The following is an 18,175-nucleotide window of genomic DNA, read 5'->3' as shown; positions in this document are numbered from 1 at the left end:
TGGGTGTAGGTGTAAGTGTAGGTGTCTATTGTAGGCAGTAGTATGGTACAGTAAATACAGCAGGGGGAGTTATCGTATCATTGCATTCCGGGCATCAACTCCGTCCGGTCCAGAATCATTCCCCTCATGCCAATGAATTCTCGGAGACTCTCCCACTCTTCTCCCTCCTCTTCTCCTCGCATGTAGATATCCTTGAATCCCCATGCAAGCGCAACCTTGTCGAAAGCCGCCCGCTCCTCTTCACGGGCCCAACGATGCCGCAGCGGCACACCTGGTTGCCAGGTAACACGCTCCATCTGGTCATTTGCCGTCGTGATGGCCAGGACTCCAACCGACGTGACTCCTCCAACGTATGCCAGACCCGCTGCGAACGCAATCCCCGTCGCTGTGCTCGGGTCCATCGTGTTCTGCAGTGTCGAGGCCCACGAAGCAAGGGTATAGCAAGCCGCAGGGGCAGCAGCGATTCCACCCAACGGGACAGCCGCCCTCTTGAAGACCTTGGCGCGACGGAACGCCGGGGTGCTAAAGGTGGTGTCGATAATGGCCAACACTAGGGAGAGATTGCGCTGGGCGATAGCGACGTCGAGAGCCATGTCCGCGAGCTCGACGGGCACGGAGCTGTTGATGCTCTTGGGTTTGGCCTTGTGATATCGAACAGGGGAGCTGTTCTCCTCGGGGACTGGCTTGTTCGCGTATAGATGGAAGATCTCCGGGAAGTGGTCGGGACGTTTGAGCATGGCGTGGATCTTGGTGTAACAGGTCAGGGCTTCGGGGGAGATGAACACTTTCTCGTCCGTCAAGAGGTTGTGGACCGATTTGCAGAGCTGATCAATGATCTGTTCGGGCGTCTTTCGGGGCAGTGTGGTGGTGGTGGTGGTGGTGGTTTGTTGCTTTTGTTTCCGGGTAGCGACGTTCTTCCCTTCCTCCAGGTCTAGGAGGGATGAGATCTCGTCCGGTTGCTGGCTCTTGCCGGTGTCCTGTTCCGGGTGCACCATGGCTTCTGCAATTCGCTGGCATTGTTGTAGCAATTTCACGACCTTGTCGTTGGCGGGCACAGAGTCAGTTGCCCGGAGCTCGGCACATTCGTGGGCGATCTGATCCACGGCTTCTTCGAAGTCCGCTGGTGTGGGGTGGCCAGTTTTGGAAGAGTCAAATCTTCTAGGGATAGGAGCGTATGTAGTCGGGATCCAAGAGCTTCTTGGGCTTCTCTGGGGTCGCAATTGGCCTGGGCGCGCATTCCGGGTTAACGGACTGGATGCATAGGATCGTACGGATCGATGGATGGGCGCGGGAGGAGCGGATAATTGACAAATCTGGCAGGTTACAGCTTGCGGCCGAGAGCTCTTGTGGCCCCTGAGGGCAATGCCTTTTGTGGGGAGCATGGTTGTTGCGGTTGGTAGTGGTGATCGTGGTGGTGAAGGAAAACTACTTGACGGGGCCAGAGAAAGACTGGGGGAGATGCGCAAGGCGGCGAGGGCACGACTGACTTACTGCCGCCACCAAAAAGCGGGTCGTCCAGGAACGGCCGTCTGGCGTCCATCGACCTGACGTCCGTCTCTCTGGAACTCTCCTGCTTCTCCTCCATCAGCATCGCCCCGTAGGCAGCTGCTTTCTTTCCAGCACCACCCGCTCTTCAAAGAACAGCAGGCCTCAAATGATCCAGCCAGCTCCAGCAGATTAGATCCCTTCGTGATCATCTACCCATTCATTACCCCCTTCCGATAACAAGCGTCATACCTCACCGTCTACAAACATCATGCCTCCCCCTCCGCCGCCGCCGCCGCCGCCCGGAGGGATGGGAGGTCCTCCCCCGCCTCCTCCCCCCGCGGGAAATCTGCCCAGCAGACCCTCTGGTTCAGATGCTAAGGGCCGGGTAAGCTCTTGTCTGTCAGGCTAGGCAAGTAGTCGACTGCTAATGCCTTGTATAGGGCGCACTACTTTCCGACATCCACAAAGGCGCAAAGTTGAAGAAGACCGTCACCAACGACAGGTCGGCACCCATGGTCTCTGGTGGAGGAGCGAAGTCTTCTGGTCCTGCCATTCCAAGCGCTCCGCCAATTCCGGGCATGGCGAAGCCTCCGACCGGTCTTGCACCACCCGTCCCTCCGGCACAGGCAGCGAACAGGCTACGAAGCAACAGCGATACTGGCTCAGGAGGCGATACAGTGGCGGGCGCCCCGGCGGCGCCTCAACTTGGGGGCCTCTTTGCTGGAGGCATGCCCAAGTTGCGCAGTCGGGGAGGCGTTGACACCGGAGCTAATCGGGACTCTCCATATCGATCAGATGCGGATGGTTCGCGGAGCGCTCCCCCGCCCCCTGCTATGTCCGCTCCCAAACCGCCAGGTGCTCGGCCTCCGCCGCGCCCTCCTGCGACAGAATCACCTCCTGCTCCTCCAGTGAACCCGTTGGTTGCAAACCTCCGCAAACCGCCCCCAAGACCGGCTTCCAGGCCGTCATCGACGGTTTCGACTGCGTCCAGCAGATCCGCCCCTGACGCTCCCCCACGCGCACCGCCACCATTGCCCGGCTCCGCTAAAGGCCCGCCGCCGCCTCCAGTATCTACACGAAAACCCTCTGCTCCTGCTCCTCCACCTCCACCTCCACCCCCATCAGCTAGTCCAGGTGCACCCCCACCACCTCCTCCGGCGGCTTCTGCTCCCCGACCTCCCCCAGCGCCGGCACGCTCTACACCTCCTCCCCCTCCCCCTCCCGGTGCGTCTGCTCCACAACCGCCGAACGGCACCGCTGCTGCATCCATCGCCGTACAAGCTGCCAGAAATGCTCTCGGACACGCGCCACCACCCCCTCCTCCACCAGCGGCCTCGGCCCCTGCAGCACCTCCTCCGCCTCCCCCCAGTGCTCCCCCCGTCGCCCCTCCCAGCGAGCCACTGTCGCGGCCATCACCTCTGTCGTCTGCCATAGCACCTCCTCCACCTCATCAGCCAGACCGTTCTACCCTGGACCCGAGCGCCTATACCCTCAGCAACGGCGGGCCGTCACCGGGATTAAGCCCTCGCAGTCCAGGCGGACATGGCATCATGCCGGTGGACGATCACCGGTTCAAGTTCCAGAGCGAAGGCTTATTGCCGAAGCCTCGACCATTTGTGGGAGGTACCAGGCGGTATCGGGCTGGACGAGGCAGCAGTGTGCCATTGGATCTGAGCGCATTGGCTGGGTGAATGGCGTGTTGCAGCGATACACATGGTAGATTAGTACCTTTCTCCAGGCTTGTGGATTTGCTTAACAAATCACCATATTGTTAGTGATCGTAGGGTGTTCAAGGAATGAAGATTGGTCTTCAGGTCATTGCATTACAACCTGCATGCTTTATAAGCAAATCAGGACTATTTACCGAACTATATCAGCTCGACTTCTTCGGGAAGTATATGTAGAACGTTCGAAGCTTCTTTTATCTGATCCATCACTAAATGTGATCGCCAACGTGCAGCACGGGACAGCTATATCACGTGATTTGGCCCGCCGCATGGAAGCTGTGAGGATCCGGAGAAGCACGCCGCCGCAATCACAACATCCCCGGCCAGACCTCGCTGCTGTTTTTCTCCTCCTCGCCTATATACCTTGTCCCTTCCGATTAGCGCATCCCTTTACACGACTCACCTTTTGTACAGAACAGCTGGTCGACCTCGGAACTTAGTGAGCAGATTCCCTCGAGCTTGACGGATCGGAACGAAGTATTTGCTGCGAGTCAAGCTACTAGCTTCGAACCTAGTGCACGAGTGTGTTCGCTTTGCTACGGGACTAGGATTATTCTCCGGATTGTCTGCCTTTTCTACGAAACAAGTAGGATTGTGGACGTTGGGTGGTGTTGCGATTTTCGCTGCTTTGGCTTGTTTTTCCGTTGGGATATTGGTGCTTCAAATAGTGCTTCGCCCTCACACTTGTGATCATCATGTCTCTTCACTCTTACATTAATAGTAAGTTTTTCCGTTCACAAGGGTTTATAGTCCCTCGGACAGTGCTAACATGTTCTTACCTGTCTCTATAGAGAAAGTATGCATCCTGACGGTTGACGGACGGACCCTGCTGGGGACATTACTCTCCACCGACCAGCTAACGAACCTGGTTCTCCTGGACACGATCGAGCGTATCATCCGCACCCCCGACGACCCGGAACCCAGCTCTCAGATCGAACACGGCTTGTATCTAATCCGAGGCGACAACGTCGTATTATGTGGAGAGGTTGACGAAGCCATTGACAACGACATTGACTGGACAAAGGTTAGGGGAGAAGTGGTCAAAGGCACCAAGAACGCATGAAAAAACTGAACCGGGGAAGCGGTGTTTCGAATGATTATCTACGTGACAAGGGGTATTTATTTTTTTTTCTCGCAGCAAGAAGAAAGGAAAAAAAGGATGAGCGTTTTATGTTGTACGATGGGGGGAGTTGGACGAGTTTCAGCGTAATCATTGGTGGCTAATGTGTATAATGGGTCAGGCGGACCCCCTCCTCTCTCTTTGTGGAGGTTCTTCGTTCGTCGATTAAAGGGGAGGAGGGGCAGTAAGCGCGTGTCAGTGTCAGTGCCAGTGCCGACTAGGCGGGGGATGTGAATATGGAGACGAGAGAAAGAAAGGAAACAAGAAAGCTACGCGCGCGCGACAGATTTACAGGGGGGGATTGGTCGGTACCCGGTGATCCGTGGACATGATCGGTGCGTCGTCGGGCGGGGATCCTTCTCATGAGCTGAGAAAGAGAGAAGAAAGAGAGAGAGAGAGAGCTACAAGTGGGATGCGCATGGGCTCAACAGGGCGCTCATCTGATGTGATGTCGGGGCCAAATTTAGCGGCTCGACCGGAGTTCTTGCGTTTGGGAATTGCATGGAATCAAGGAAAGGGAATGAATAGAAAAGGAAAGTTTTGGGACTGACACAGACAAGGCATTGGGATGGCTGAAGGAACCGTTACTGGGAAAGGAGGGGGAAGATACTATCCAACACTCCCTGCGCGGCAGGGATTCATTGGACGGCAGTTTCCAGCCGATGTGATTGAAGACGCGGGACGTTCAGGGCAGCGGTTGACATGGAATATGGTGATATGCAAGGTGATCAGCCCTGGACAGGGACCGCAGGGGGTTGTGTGGACTGTGGAGAGGGAGAGAAGGGGAGAAGGATAGGAAAAGGACATAAGTTGACCATTGAACCATGATAATACAATATCATCACTAATCAATCTGAGAAAGATCTTATTATTGCGTTAGTCAGTCACTTCATCACCTGATCTGATGGATGCTTTGTGGCCATGTTGCATGCACACCATTGAAATAACTAATTACCATGCAGCAAGTGGCATATACATACAGTCGCATAGCAGGCAGCACCTATCTATTCTTATACCTCAGACATCTAGATACATTCTATTACTTATGCCACCGCAGACTGCATTGCACTGCCCTGTGCACACCAAGTAGTTAACTAGTTAGTTAACTAACCAAGTGATTAAAATGAATCCGGGTGACAATGCAACGCGTCCCCGACTCCATCCATCCGGGTCGGTTCGATGAGATTCGTATCAGGAGGGATCTGACGCTGGCCGTTTTCGGATATGCTTTCCCCGTTCCTTTTCCAGGGGCTGGTTGGGAGATGGATTTGGTTTGGGTTGGCTTAGTTTTAGTTTTGGTTTTAGTTTTAGATTTTCCCCCTCGTGAGATTTTCCAATTCCTTGCCTTCATTTATTTACTACATCTTTTTCCTTTGCAGGTGGAGAGAGAGAGTAGATTTGTATAGAGACTTCCCAGCCAGGGACTTTCCAATACGAACACAACCAATATACTTTCTACTTAATTCTTTTCACCTTGGATAGTACATAATAAAAGATCAAGAAAGAGAAATGTAAATGTGACATCCTGCCCCGTTTTCTCTGCCGCCCGCCCCGCCCTTGCCAAGTGCGGCCCAAACCCGACCGTTCTCAAGTGCAGTTCAGTTTGCAGTGCAGTTGTTCATCGCCTCGGTTTTCCCCTGATCCTCTCTCGCTGGCGCTGGCTGTTACCTGCTCGGCGTCCCATCCTCTCCTTCCTCCCTCCCTCCCCCCCGTATTATCCTCTCTTACTACTCATCCTCTCCCTCTCTCTTGCTTCCTATTCTTTCTCCCCTCCCCTCTCCTCCTCCCTCCTCCTTCTCTTGTTCCTGTTCTTTTGCTTCTGCTTCCACTTTTTATCATCATCATCATCTCTTCTACTGTCATCAATTTCCTCGTCCAGACCGCTTTTCAGCTGCAACCATCCCCCTCCTCCTCCCCCATTATCTGACGCCAATCTTCCTCCGGTCGCTGGGCGACCGCCACTTCTGACTGCCTCTCCGCTATCAACTACTGTGCCCTCCTTCCCCCTCCGGTTCCGCGCGCCCTTCATGTTGTTGCGACCGTCCCGACACTCTTGTCTATACCCCGGGGTCAATTGGTCTTTCTAAGCGCTAGGATTTCCCTCGTCTTCCCGCTGGCATCGTTAGGCTAGTCCGTGGTAGCCCGTCGTCCTCTCCCTCTCCCTCTCGATCTCTCCCTCCCTCCCTCCCTCCCTCCTCACTCCTCCTTCCTCCCTTACTCTCTCCCCTCTCCTCCCAACCTCCTTCGTCCGATTTTGGTGGCCAGGCCAGAATGTGGCTCTACCGTGGCGTTCAATCCGCTGTATTCTACTACGCCACCTGCACCCCCTGTGCCAACTCCCTAGACCGCCACAAGCGCAAAAAGGAAGCCGTCCGATCGCAACGTGAGAAGGATAAGATAGAAGCGACCGTCACCGACCAGCCGAAACCGCTAGCACAACCCACTGCCTTTAGTACCAACCCAGGATGGGCCGAGGAAATCGCTCTCGGTCCCGGTCCTCCCGCGAGACGAGGTGGTCACCGGAACGCACATCGCCGAACCGACTCGTGGAATACCGGCATATCGGCGGACTCCACACAGGATGTGAGTCGCGGGGGGAATTCGGCGAACAAGAAGGATAAGAGCAGTCTGAAGCATCCGTTGGGCGATCGGTGGAACCGCATGCGATATCAGCGCGAGGACGAGCCATTATGGGGTCAGGATGTGGAGGTCAAGGGTTCCTCGGTCGGACTGTCGGGTCGCGGCAAGGCAGATGCTGGCTCCTCCAGCAAGTACTATATTGCCCGTGTGCCCCCAGTCAACGACCTTCATCCTCCCATCGTCAGTGGGCCCAAGAGCCGCGCCGAAACCCGGTGGATGCTACAACCCCCGCCCAGTGCTCGAGTGATGGCTGGCAAAGAGCGTTCGGGGGATACTGTCCGCAGCAATGACCCAAGCGGACAACGCGTAGACGGTGACCGAAATGTCAAGAAGCCCGTCAACCCTGCCCAGCAGCTCCCTCCCCTAGCCACCCAACCTCCCGAAAAGAAGAATGCCTCTAAGCCTTCCCCGCTTCGCATGGCCCCCGACGGCTGGTACGATCCGAGAGCCGTGGACGACTCGGAAGGAGACGACGAGTTCTCCCCGCCCTCATCGCCCAGAATGATGTTCGGACGGGATGAGACCAACTTCGTAATATCCCCATCGTTCCGCTCGCGCTCCGATTCATGTTCAACTCTGTCATCGCCCGGTGATACCGAGGTGGAGTCTCCGCGGGTCTCCTTGCATCAGCCCGGGACCCCGACGTCACGGCCGGTCTCCAAAGCAACTCAAGATAGCGGTAAACATTTCCCTCCAACGATCTCACAAGCCCTATCTACCTTGCAACGTGACAACAACAAGGTTCAATTGTTGCATTTGGAAATCAATGACTCGCCTGACGATATCGGATTAGGTCATCTCGAACGTCTCCGACCTTGGCGTTGGAGTATGGATATATGACCGTAAAGATCCGTTTCCGCCTATCCGACTTGCCTCAGAACATGTCATCGTTCCTCCGTCTTTGTGCATTGTTGAATCATGGAAGCCTGCTTTGCTCTTTTCGTTTACTTCTCTTGTTGCTCCTTGGGTAGCAGAAATACCCCCTTTCTGTTGGATTCCTTTTTATTTTCCTGTTGGTTTGTTCTTTGTGTGTATGGTTCGGCGTTGGCAGCAGCTAAAAAGCGTTCCGTTTTGATGCCCTTGACCCATTCCATGGCAGATATTACTCGTTGCATCATACTGAACAGCATGGGAGTTCACCTACGTGTGTATGCATGGCTGGGCCAACAAACACATAATCCTTCATTGTTCTACCTCCCACATCGGGCCATGAAAGACTGTTCACATCATCATCATCATCATCCAACTGAATCACTATCCTTTTTACTGACTGCATCATCGCTACTATTGCTTGGTTTTGACATTGTGTGTGTATGTTCCCGATTCCTCTGCGCAGAGTACTATCCCTAGTCTGGTTTCCTCTATTTCCTATATCGTTGCTTTGCTTTGAGCCTTCTTGATCCGTCGAGTTCTGTCCCTCACTTTCACTCTTGCACTTCGTTCGCATCTCTTATTATCCGACCTCACCTTTACCCTTCTTGTATGTATACTACTTTGTTTTAATACCACATACTTAGATCGCTTTGCATATGGATTGGTTTTTATCAAGGTTGTAACGTAACCACAATGCAGTTGTAGAGAATAATATACCTACTGAGTAAAGTAAGTATGTCATCGTCTAAACAAAATACCCAATCAGGAAGGAAACAACGTAAATCACAAATCATGTCACATATCTTCTTCTAGTATTTAGTTACCTAAGAAGGAAGGAACGAGTTCAGATCACCACCCACCTACTCCGTACATACCCTATCTACAGTATACACTAGTGACTCTACTATTGATTTATTTATATTTATGCTCTTGTATCTATTACCAGTGACAGGACACAAAGAACTAGAACGAAGGGGGAAGTTTTAACTTGATTGGAGGTATTTACTATTACTTACTACTACTCACTTAGTTTGATTAAAATGGCTATTCACCCTGTATTACTATGTATTCTCATTCCTCGATATACAGTTATGGGAAATGAAACAAGGTAAGTAGGAATGTCGTGCATTCTCTTAAGCATGCTGAGGTCAATGGCAGGTGTGGGTAGGTATGTAGCTAGCTAGCTAACTAGTTAGGTGGCCAAGGAAGAAGGCGGACGGAGAAAAAGATACATTTTTGGATGAGACAATGAGATGATGCTATGATTTTTAACTCGGATATGTTCGTAGTAGTAGTAGGGTTGCTTTGCTTATAACATAGTGGTATGACTGGACAATAGATTGTTTTCTCTGTCCCAAAAAAAAGTGGTAAAGAGCAAAAGAGCAAAATGAGTAACAAGGTAGAACAAGGGTTTCATATATTGGGTCCTGTTCCATGGCCCGGGAATATCATATCACATGCCCAGCACTCAATGGTTTTGTATGGTGTTTGTGTTTTCCTTAGTAGACCTTCTTCTTCTCGTCCATACTCAATTGGCCGGGACCCATGTTGACCAGGAGTAGAAGACCTCCGCTGTAGCAAGCGCATTTCAGTTAGCTGGTGTTTCTTGACGATTCGTTAAGAGATAGTGAAAGGATGCTTACACAATGGACAGGATCTGGAAGAAGTCGTACTTGGCGAAATCCTTGTGAGGGTGGTGGGGGTGAAGCTAAAGTGATGTCAGCTACTGCGCCGCACAAAGTTTCCTGTTATGGGGCGAACATACAGTCCAGAAGTTGTTGACCAGGACGTTAAACACACTCAACAACACAACCAGCATGATCGCACTCCACTTGGCCTTGAATCCAACAATGACCATGACGCACGCGACGAAGCCGAACAGACTGACAATAATGCGCCAGAGACTCCACTGGCCGGAGAAGACGAATCCGATGAAGAGGAAGATCAGCAGCACACGACCAGCGAACTGGACGTACATCTTGCGATCCTTCTCGTCAAGCTGGGGAAGGCCGGCGGGAACGAACTTTTTGCGCACCCACGAGTCGGAGAGAACCATGAGCAAGCCACCGACGACACTCAGGTTGCGGAGGAAGAAGTTGAGGTCGAAAATCAGTCCGTATCCGAGACCCTGAACGATGACGACAGCCAAGAGACCGCCAACGGCGTACTCCGTGTGTCTACGAGCAATGACCATGAACGAGCAAGCTGCCATGGCGATCATGTTGACGATAAGGAAGGTATGCGTGATGCCCCAGGGAACTGTTATGCGACAAAGCCCAAGTTAGAGTCGATCTGCGATCCGGCCCCACGGCGGGTGAGGCCGGATATAGGACGGACGGGACCAAAGCCATGCTTACTCTTCCGGTAATCACGAAGATACAGGAGCTGATCATTCCATTGGGTGATCATGCGTAGACTGTCCTCAATAAAGGTGACCACGATCAGAAAGCGACCAATGGCTGGCAGATACCTGGACAGCAAAGAAGCCACGGTGTCAGTGACAAGTCCTTTCCCGCATGCGAACGATCAAGCACGCCTCTTCAGCACGGAGGCTGAACCAAAGTAATGAGAGTCAGAAGAGTTCTGAGGGCTCACATACGGCTTGACAGGGTCGGACATGGTGTCCAGCCAGTCCTCAATTTTGCTCGTCTGTTCGCGGACAGCATCCAGGGGACTCGGGTCGCTCGTTGCCTCTACGCGACCAGGACCCCCAAAGGGGTTCTGGTGGCCGAAATTGTAGCCTGCAGTGCCACGGATTTGTGCCATGGCGAGGATGGATGGAGCTGAAGGATAAGGAGAGTGAAGCGACCGCAAGAGTGGGAGAGGGACGAATTGAACCCTCCGCAACTAGGCCGAATAAGGGACAACAAACAAGGGTCGGGCGGGAGCCGAGAGATTAGGTGGCGAGCTTAGGATCTCGCGGCAGGGAGGAGTGGCAGGAGGGATGGCAGAGCAATCGAATTGCCAGAAACCAAAGGGTTAAATATAGAGGAGGGAAAGAGGAGTAGAGGAAGAAGAAGAGTGAGGCACGCACAGAAGAGGAGTTGAAGATGGATGATTGCAGCACCTCCGCGGTGATGTGAGAGGAAGGCCCGTGACTGCCGTTCAGGCCACGATGACCGGAACTCGACACTAAGCCGGGACAGGCATGGTGCGGTCCCCAGCCCGGGAGGTTCGACCCTGGCCCGTGACGCCATGATCTCCCCTTAGTTCTTCAAGCATGTCCATTGTGCCAGATCTGCCCAGCTTCGGAGATCTCTCTCTCGCTCTCCTCATTCTTCCCCGAATTCCCTCTCTCCCTCACATCTTGAAGCTTACAGATAGCTCTAGTTGCCGACTTCTTCTCAACCTCCTCGGTTGCGGGCTTACACCACCCCCAATCTGAACAAAACCTATGCAGCGGAGTCCGGTCGGACATAGCCCCCCACAGTCCAACAGGGACCGAAATTTAAGTCGTCGTTCGGCGGAGGATCCGGCGTCTGAAACCCGATCATTGTGAAACAGGAACCATACAATCTGGCACACTCAAACTGGACAGAAAGGAGCATAATGCCTAAAAAAAGATCCTGCCAGGACCCTTGCGAAATAAAGGAGAACTAGATTGTAGTCACCTACTTATGGTGCTAAGAATGAAATAGAACCCCACAGCTACAGCATCAAGAAGCGAAGAAGGTTAAAATAGAAACACATAAGATGCCAAGTGGCCCCTATAGACAAAAGAAACCATCCACGCTTGCACTGATATCACATCCACAGCCAGTCATGCTATTTCTCGCCAACTCGGTCGCCATGGCGCTAGAGTACTAAAGAGGTAATTCGAAATAGTAGGTAAGACACATCAGGAAATGTTGGCAAGTGTTGCCAATTTGGAGGCGACCCAAACTTGCCATCTGTCAGTTCCATAAAAGGAGGAAACCCCAGAGTGCATGGGCCGAGTACAGTGCCGGGCTGCAAAAGGGGCAATCCTCCGAGCCAATAAGCAATATCACAAATATTTAGGAGAAAAAGACACAGAAGAGCGAAAAAATAAGGAGAATCCAAAGACTAAAATAATAAGAAGAATAAGATCAACCGAGCATAACGACGAAATAATACATGAGATCTCTTTTTTTTTTTTGTGTTGCGGGCTTTTGGGTGTTTCTTCAGTCAAGTCGTTGCGTTTCTGCCACCGCTGAATCTCACGGTCAGAACAGAGCAACTCGCCAGAATACATGGTACGTTTTTGGTATAATGGAGTGCCCCAAACGCCAAAGCCATGAGTAATAAATACAATTCAGGATATACGGGGGTCCTGAATGAATCACAGACAAGCATGCCTCTCTGAGCTAGCTTCGTTTCTGTCTGATCTATGGAGGAGTTCAAGCAGCCCAGTCGGAGTCCAGAGGGTGGCCCTTGACATTCGAACGAAGGATATCGGGAAGGTAAGTGGGCGTCACCTTCACCTTGGGCTCCTCAACAGGGGTGGGGGCAGCAACAACAGGAGCGGGCTGGCTTTCAGAAGCGCTAGCCTCGCTCTCGTCAGTCTTACCTCCCTTCTTCTTAGTCTTCTTGCTGGACACGGTGGTCCACTGGTCCTGGACGCCAAGAATGCGCATCTGCTCCTCCTCGGAAGGAAGACCAGTGTCCCATTCCTTCTTGGGGGCGGCCTGAGCGACGGGGGTTTCGGACTCGAAGGTGTCCAACAATTCCACCTTCGGGGCGGGGGCCACCTTGGGGGTGCCGTTGGTGACTGCGGGAGCAGCCTTGTTCTGCCAAGCGTTGGCCGGGGCAGCAGCAGGCTTGATGCCCGCCTCACGGCGTTCAGCTTCGCGAGCCATGTGGAGCTGCTTCTCGAGCAATTTACGTCTCTGCTCCTCAGCCTCCTGGACCTGCTGCTTGCGGGCCTCGTTCTTCAACCGCTGCTGACGCTGCTTCTTGGTCTCAACCTGCTTGAAGGACTGGGGCTTCTGCTTCTTGGGGGCATCCGAGGGCACAGCACCGGTGACGCGGAGAACCGACGCGCCCGGAGCGGGCTCTTCAAGCATATCCGAAACGTATCCAGCGGAGCCAGGGGTGGCGTTGACCATGGGAGAGCCAGCGGGGGAGAGGTCATCATCGGCATCGGCTCCGGTGGTGGACGAGGTGCGAGTAGAGACACGAGAGGTAGAGCGCTCGCCGTTCTCAACCTGAGCGGCCTTGGTCTTCTTCTTCTTCTGAGACTTGCTACCACCGGTGCTGGCGCTGCCACTAGACTGCACGGAAGTTCCGTTCTTCACGGCGGCAAAACGCTTGGCCATTTCCTTCTTGTCGATCTCCTCATCCGCCTCGTCAGACTTCGAAGCAGTAGGCTGGGCTGCGGGCTTCTCCTCAACCGGCTTGCTAGGGGCGGGTGTAGGTTCTGGGGACTTCTTAGTCTTGCGCTTTGGCTTCTTTGCGGCCGGCGCAGGCTCCGTCTTCTCCGCGACGGGCTTTATAAGGGTCTTGTGCTTGGGGTTCGGGCCATTGTAGTACCAGCCCAGGCCACCTGCCACGACAAGCAGGAGAGCCCAACTGATGTAGGGGTTCATCATCGTTAAGAGCTATGACACATAATAATTGTCAGTCTGCGGATCACGGAACATTTAGGGGAGGTGGTGCTGGGGCCCCAAACATACATTTAAAATAAACTTGACGGACGTAGCAAATATCGTTATAATGTTTCAAATATAAGAGGCAACTTCAATCGATGACCGAACGTTCTGAAGTTGTCTAATAGCCAGGCGCGTGACGACACTTGGCGAGAAAGGAGAAGAAAAAAGAAAATACAAGGGGAAAAGAAGAAAGTATAGAGCAAGCTTCCGCAGATCCTCTTCTTAACCTCTAATCATCGAGTCGTCGCCGATGCGAGGCAACAGAAGGGTGGTTGGAAGACAAGGGGAAAAGGGCAGGCCAGTCGCGTAGAAAGGCCAGATTGCCTCGTGAACCTCGAATGCTAATACCACTTGGAGCTGTAACTCGTGTCGTGATGAAGCCAGAAAGCAGAAGAAGCTACCGCTCTGCAATCCAGTTGATAGCTTGCAGGCAATTGAGCGCGTTGCCTATGACCTCAGAGTCGGGAGTTGGTTCAGAGGTTCCGACAAGCGCTTTGCGGCGAGGAAAGGTACTGGTAGCGAGAGTCGGGATGAGGTAAGGGAATAACGGATACCTAGAATCACCAAGCGGGCATCGAGGCACCCGTCAACCAGAGAAACGGGGATTGGTGACAATAGGTGGATAGGAGGAAGGTGAGAAAGAGAAGGGTTGGGAGAGAGAAAGAGAAGAAAAGAGGAGGACGGAAGTGGAAGAGGACACGGTCTGGAGAAAGATGAAGGGGTTGTCATGAACTACCATCTTAGTGTCCGTCCGTGAATAATAAATTACAGCGGGAAGAGGAGAGGACAGTGATGGCCGTGGTGGTGGTACTGTATCTACGCAGTATCGCAGTCACTTCATGGCAGTCAGGGTTCGTATCCGTAATACTGGCTGCCTGTCTGTCTTCAGCCATTGACTTGAGATCCACTGGAGATCAACATCACCATTGACGATGGGACTCTCATTTCAGAGTCTGTGGAATTAACTGATAGGCTTCCCCGGTAGATTTCTTTCGTTGCATAATTGTTATCTTTTGATTAAATCAAGTCAGGGGCTGCTGACATGCTTGTGGCGCATTTCAAGATCCAACAAGGCACCATATCCTTGTATCGACTTGACTGTAATTAGACCTAAGGCGGTCTTTGAACCTTTTGTCACTCCATAACAGTTATGACACCACATACCACACTGACCATTCACACTAACAACAGCGAAGGCTAACGCATTAATGTTAATATCGTCAATCTAACGGTTATTAGGCCACTATAAGTGTATGTATGGATTGAAATTAGGGTGGAGGACACTATCCAAGCAGGGAGATTACGCGGGGTGGGAAGATCTTCCACATCTTCAACGCTGGTTCGACCATTGCACGCTGCAATATCATATCTTTCCCCTGTCTGACGGGCGTCTAGACGAGTCGACGGAAGATTCCGTCCTCGAATGAAGATTCCACGACCCCGGGCTACTAGCTCAGCGGTAGTTGCTGATAGGTTTGTAAATAGTCCACCAGGGGTGGGCAGAGCAATCGAATCACCAGACAAATTAAGTTGCTAGACTAGCCCTGCAACAAAACAACTTTTATGTCGGGAGAATCGGCAGTTACAGTTACACTATGACAGGCACAGTAACGGGTGTACCTCGCAGTAACTTTACGGGGGTAATACCGGCTCCCGAACAGGCCACGTCTCGGGTTTGGCTCAGGCCCCGGAGGTCCCTCCGTTGTGCTCAGAGCAGTTTAGTATCCTTGAGTATCGAGAAGGACAAGAGTAACTACATGTAGCATATTCTTGGTCCGTTCACAGTTCTATAGTATTGAATGAAGCAGGCTTATGAGCCATATAGAAGGTTTCAAAAGCTGGAGCATTCAACGCATAGCGTACAAAGCTCTAGACTCCTTGCAGTAACCACGAGGTCTATTAGAAATGTAACCGCGAACAAAAGCCTTTTGATTAACAGACGTGATAGAGTGACTGACTGGCTGTCAGAACCTGGGCTATTGATGTTCAGGAAGAGTTACACAAACATTCAGGCGCCTGCTGACATCAATGCTGGAAGGGCAGATGATCCGAGCTCGCTACGGACTACTCAAAAGGTCTGCTCCCAAAAGTCCGACCCCTCTCGGAGAAGGGAAGCTCTACAAAGAACTGCCTTGATGCTGCTAGCCTATCTCAGGAGGTCACTGTAACTATTCATGCAACTCCCTATGCTTCGGGGATAACGACTTCGCCCGAAATGCATACGTCTATTGCAAGGAGAACTAGTTATATACCCTTGTCCCATGTCAATCCCACAGTATGTTGAAGCAAAGCAGAAAGCAGCAATGCCTTCCTCCGGTTGCTCAGTAGATCGTCAATGATCTAGATAGATAGTTATTCTGTTAAATAGTCGGCATTACTAATGGCGTATCCGTCCGTGTGTCTATTTTTGCTCGGACAGATAGCTGGAAGTGGAGAAGTGAAGATAACGCCGGCCAAGACCATCCCACTTTCCCCTCCATCGCCCGAAGCCCGCGTCATCGCAGATTTTCCCGCAAGAACCGACTTGATTTGTACCACAGAAAAACAATATACTTGATTGGATAGAGGCAAACTCGGCACGCGAGCTCAAGCTGTAGTTATGGCACCGAAAAAGATCATCATCGATACCGATCCCGTATGTTGAATCTCTCCGATTAATGATCCTATCCGAGCTCCACTTCTGCTCCAGGTCGCTTCAAGCTACAGCCTATGCTGATTGTCTGAACAGGGTATTGATGATATTCTTGCCCTTCTTTTGGCATTTTCCGCCGAACCTGAGGATGTTGAGGTTCTCCTAATTTCCCTTACTTTCGGCAACATCGAGGTGAAAAGGTGAGCTAGTTCTGTCCGTTGCTTGATAGAGCGGCCCCATGCTCACGAAGATAGCTGCCTGCGAAATGTCGTCTCCATGTTCCACATCCTGGAGCGGGAGATGAAATGGCGTCGAGAGCAAGGTCGTCCGGAAGGTTTTGGTACTCTCCGCGCTTCTCGCCCAATCGTTGCTGTGGGTGCCCAGGATCCTTTGGAGGACCAAAAGATGCTCGCAGATTACTTCCGTGAGTTTCGAAAATAGCAAGCTTTGCTGGCAAGTCCATCAATGCTGACCTTCTCTAGACGGTACGGATGGTTTGGGGGGTATTCATGCTAGTGTACGTGAAGCACGCAGAGCTACAGACTACAAAACTTGCAAGGGCTGCTAACACGCGAATTCTCAGCATCCCCACCTCACTCCCAAAGAAGCTTGGGAGCATCTCTTCGACCCTTCAGCTGATTCCCGCGAGATCAAGCCCGTCCCAGAGGGGGATCCGGCCCATCGCTCATTCATTCCTTCCAAGCGTCCCGCACACGAAGAGATTCTCCGTGTCTTGAGCGAGAATGACCCTGATACCGTCACTCTCGTGGCCGTTGGTCCCCTTACTAATCTTGCACTGGCATCTGCTGCGGACCCGGAAACTTTCCTCCGAGTCAAAGAAGTGGTGGTGATGGGAGGAGCAGTCAACCAACCTGGAAATGTGCGCGCTGGCCTGAACCCAACACCGTCTGGAGATTGATAGAGTCACGAGATGCTGACATCTACTAGGTTACCCCAGCTGCAGAGTTCAACACTTACGCTGACGCGGTTGCTGCTGCAAGAGTCTATGCTCTCACGTCCCCTTCTCCCAGAAGCACTCTGCCGCCCGCGACGAGTCTCCCTGCATATCCTCCGAACCTTAGCAAACAGCTCACTCTTCGCACCTTTCCCCTTGATATTACGCTGAGACATGGTGTGACGCAGGGCCAGTTCCGGAAAATGATTACGCCACTTCTGGAGACTGGATCGCCTTTAGCTGAATGGGTCTCTGCCTTTATGGCTCATACTTTCCGTACGTTGGAGAGACTGCATCCGGGGCACGTGGGCGATGCCGCGGACCTTAGTCTGCACGACCCTGTATGTGTCTGGTATGCAATGACGGCTGAAGATGACGGGTGGAAACCCTCAGCAACGTCACCAGAAGATATTCGGATTGAGACTACCGGTCAGTGGACACGGGGCTTGTGCGTTGTCGACCGACGAAACCGGCATCGCATCGACGCTGAGGAGGAGAGCGCAAGTGACCACGGCTTGTGGCTCAGCCTGAGAGCTGGAAACCGCGTTTGGAGAATGGATAGCTCACCGGTGGAAAACACCTTCGGTGAGGTGCTTCTCCAAAGACTGTTTACTTGAGGTGGTGCCGCGTAACTGAAAATACGTTCACCACTGAGCTTTCACTTGGGTGTACCGTGGATGGATAAGTTTTGCAGCATCATGCCCCATAGATGTCCGATTATTACCATTTCAGTAAAGCGGAAATATATCCTGTAACTAGCGTTAGTCTGTTGGAATTCAAAGCTGTTGGGGGGTTAGTCAACGTGACGGACCTTCCTGTCTGGGACCAGCCAGTGCGCACCAGGCTATTCCTAGAGTCAATTATTCAACGCCATGGGGGGGTCAAGTATCTCCACGTGCGCTAGTATCCAGCCAAGAAACAACCGTGTAGTGAGGTGCTACCTCAGCGGTTGCACCAAGCGGCCGTCTCATCTTACTAAATCGCTTCGGATCATCCCATCTCAGATACGAAGTACTAGCACACAAGTCGGGGGTGGAGAATCGACAGACGGCACGGGGAGCATCGATGTCCGATAGATACGATTGACCGGACCCAATCGAATAGCAACAGAAAGACTTGGCTTACCGTGAC

The 18,175-nt window shown here is 52.5% G+C and overlaps 8 protein-coding genes across 8 annotated transcripts; 5 read left to right on the top strand and 3 right to left on the bottom strand.

Annotated features, from left to right (window-relative positions):
- Positions 1-77: 77 nt before the first annotated feature.
- ASPBRDRAFT_121530 (uncharacterized protein) lies at positions 78-1,382 on the bottom strand (the record flags this gene model as incomplete). Its single annotated transcript, XM_067617435.1, has 1 exon — positions 78-1,382. One exon carries the CDS (start codon positions 1,380-1,382, stop codon positions 78-80), a length of 1,305 nt encoding a protein of 434 aa, XP_067481039.1.
- Positions 1,383-1,756: 374 nt separating this feature from the next.
- ASPBRDRAFT_194701 (putative proline-rich, actin-associated protein Vrp1) lies at positions 1,757-3,179 on the top strand (the record flags this gene model as incomplete). Its single annotated transcript, XM_067620786.1, has 2 exons — positions 1,757-1,873; positions 1,929-3,179. 2 exons carry the CDS (start codon positions 1,757-1,759, stop codon positions 3,177-3,179), a joined length of 1,368 nt encoding a protein of 455 aa, XP_067481038.1.
- Positions 3,180-3,910: 731 nt separating this feature from the next.
- ASPBRDRAFT_194700 (U6 snRNA-associated Sm-like protein LSm8) lies at positions 3,911-4,278 on the top strand (the record flags this gene model as incomplete). Its single annotated transcript, XM_067620785.1, has 2 exons — positions 3,911-3,935; positions 4,007-4,278. The coding sequence occupies 2 exons, from the start codon at positions 3,911-3,913 to the stop codon at positions 4,276-4,278; spliced, it is 297 nt and encodes a 98-aa protein (XP_067481037.1).
- Positions 4,279-5,393: 1,115 nt separating this feature from the next.
- Positions 5,394-5,916, top strand: ASPBRDRAFT_516806 (uncharacterized protein). Its single transcript, XM_067626775.1, has one exon. It carries the CDS (start codon positions 5,475-5,477, stop codon positions 5,739-5,741), a length of 267 nt encoding a protein of 88 aa, XP_067481036.1. The 5' UTR covers positions 5,394-5,474; the 3' UTR covers positions 5,742-5,916.
- Positions 5,917-6,606: 690 nt separating this feature from the next.
- On the top strand, positions 6,607-7,815 carry ASPBRDRAFT_53890 (uncharacterized protein; the record flags this gene model as incomplete). The annotated part of the gene is made up of 1 exon (XM_067627137.1): positions 6,607-7,815. One exon carries the CDS (start codon positions 6,607-6,609, stop codon positions 7,813-7,815), a length of 1,209 nt encoding a protein of 402 aa, XP_067481035.1.
- Positions 7,816-9,347: 1,532 nt separating this feature from the next.
- On the bottom strand, positions 9,348-10,614 carry ASPBRDRAFT_121572 (protein ERV29; the record flags this gene model as incomplete). Its single annotated transcript, XM_067617439.1, has 5 exons — positions 9,348-9,420; positions 9,492-9,556; positions 9,614-10,107; positions 10,206-10,318; positions 10,448-10,614. 5 exons carry the CDS (start codon positions 10,612-10,614, stop codon positions 9,348-9,350), a joined length of 912 nt encoding a protein of 303 aa, XP_067481034.1.
- Positions 10,615-11,769: 1,155 nt separating this feature from the next.
- On the bottom strand, positions 11,770-13,691 carry ASPBRDRAFT_516784 (uncharacterized protein). The gene is made up of 2 exons (XM_067626774.1): positions 13,482-13,691; positions 11,770-13,406 (listed from the first exon to the last, which is right to left on the bottom strand). Exon 2 carries the CDS (start codon positions 13,395-13,397, stop codon positions 12,207-12,209), a length of 1,191 nt encoding a protein of 396 aa, XP_067481033.1. The 5' UTR covers positions 13,398-13,406; positions 13,482-13,691; the 3' UTR covers positions 11,770-12,206.
- Positions 13,692-15,627: 1,936 nt separating this feature from the next.
- Positions 15,628-17,661, top strand: ASPBRDRAFT_74057 (putative nucleoside hydrolase; the record flags this gene model as incomplete). The annotated part of the gene is made up of 6 exons (XM_067629239.1): positions 15,628-16,092; positions 16,186-16,289; positions 16,344-16,513; positions 16,572-16,606; positions 16,673-16,969; positions 17,038-17,661. The coding sequence occupies exons 1-6, from the start codon at positions 16,057-16,059 to the stop codon at positions 17,659-17,661; spliced, it is 1,266 nt and encodes a 421-aa protein (XP_067481032.1). The 5' UTR covers positions 15,628-16,056.
- Positions 17,662-18,175: the final 514 nt, after the last annotated feature.

The sequence above is a fragment of the Aspergillus brasiliensis genome, assembly GCF_001889945.1.
Source record: "Aspergillus brasiliensis CBS 101740 unplaced genomic scaffold ASPBRscaffold_4, whole genome shotgun sequence".
Lineage (NCBI taxonomy): Eukaryota > Fungi > Ascomycota > Eurotiomycetes > Eurotiales > Aspergillaceae > Aspergillus > Aspergillus brasiliensis.
Note: the sequence above shows the minus strand (reverse complement) of the source record. Positions and strands in the feature narration are given on the sequence as shown.

Excerpts from the sequence above, each read along its gene's own strand:
- ASPBRDRAFT_516784 (XM_067626774.1), bottom strand. The coding sequence starts at position 13,397 with ATGATGAACCCCTACATCAGTTGGGCTCTCCTGCTTGTCGTGGCAGGT.
- ASPBRDRAFT_516806 (XM_067626775.1), top strand. The coding sequence starts at position 5,475 with ATGCAACGCGTCCCCGACTCCATCCATCCGGGTCGGTTCGATGAGATT.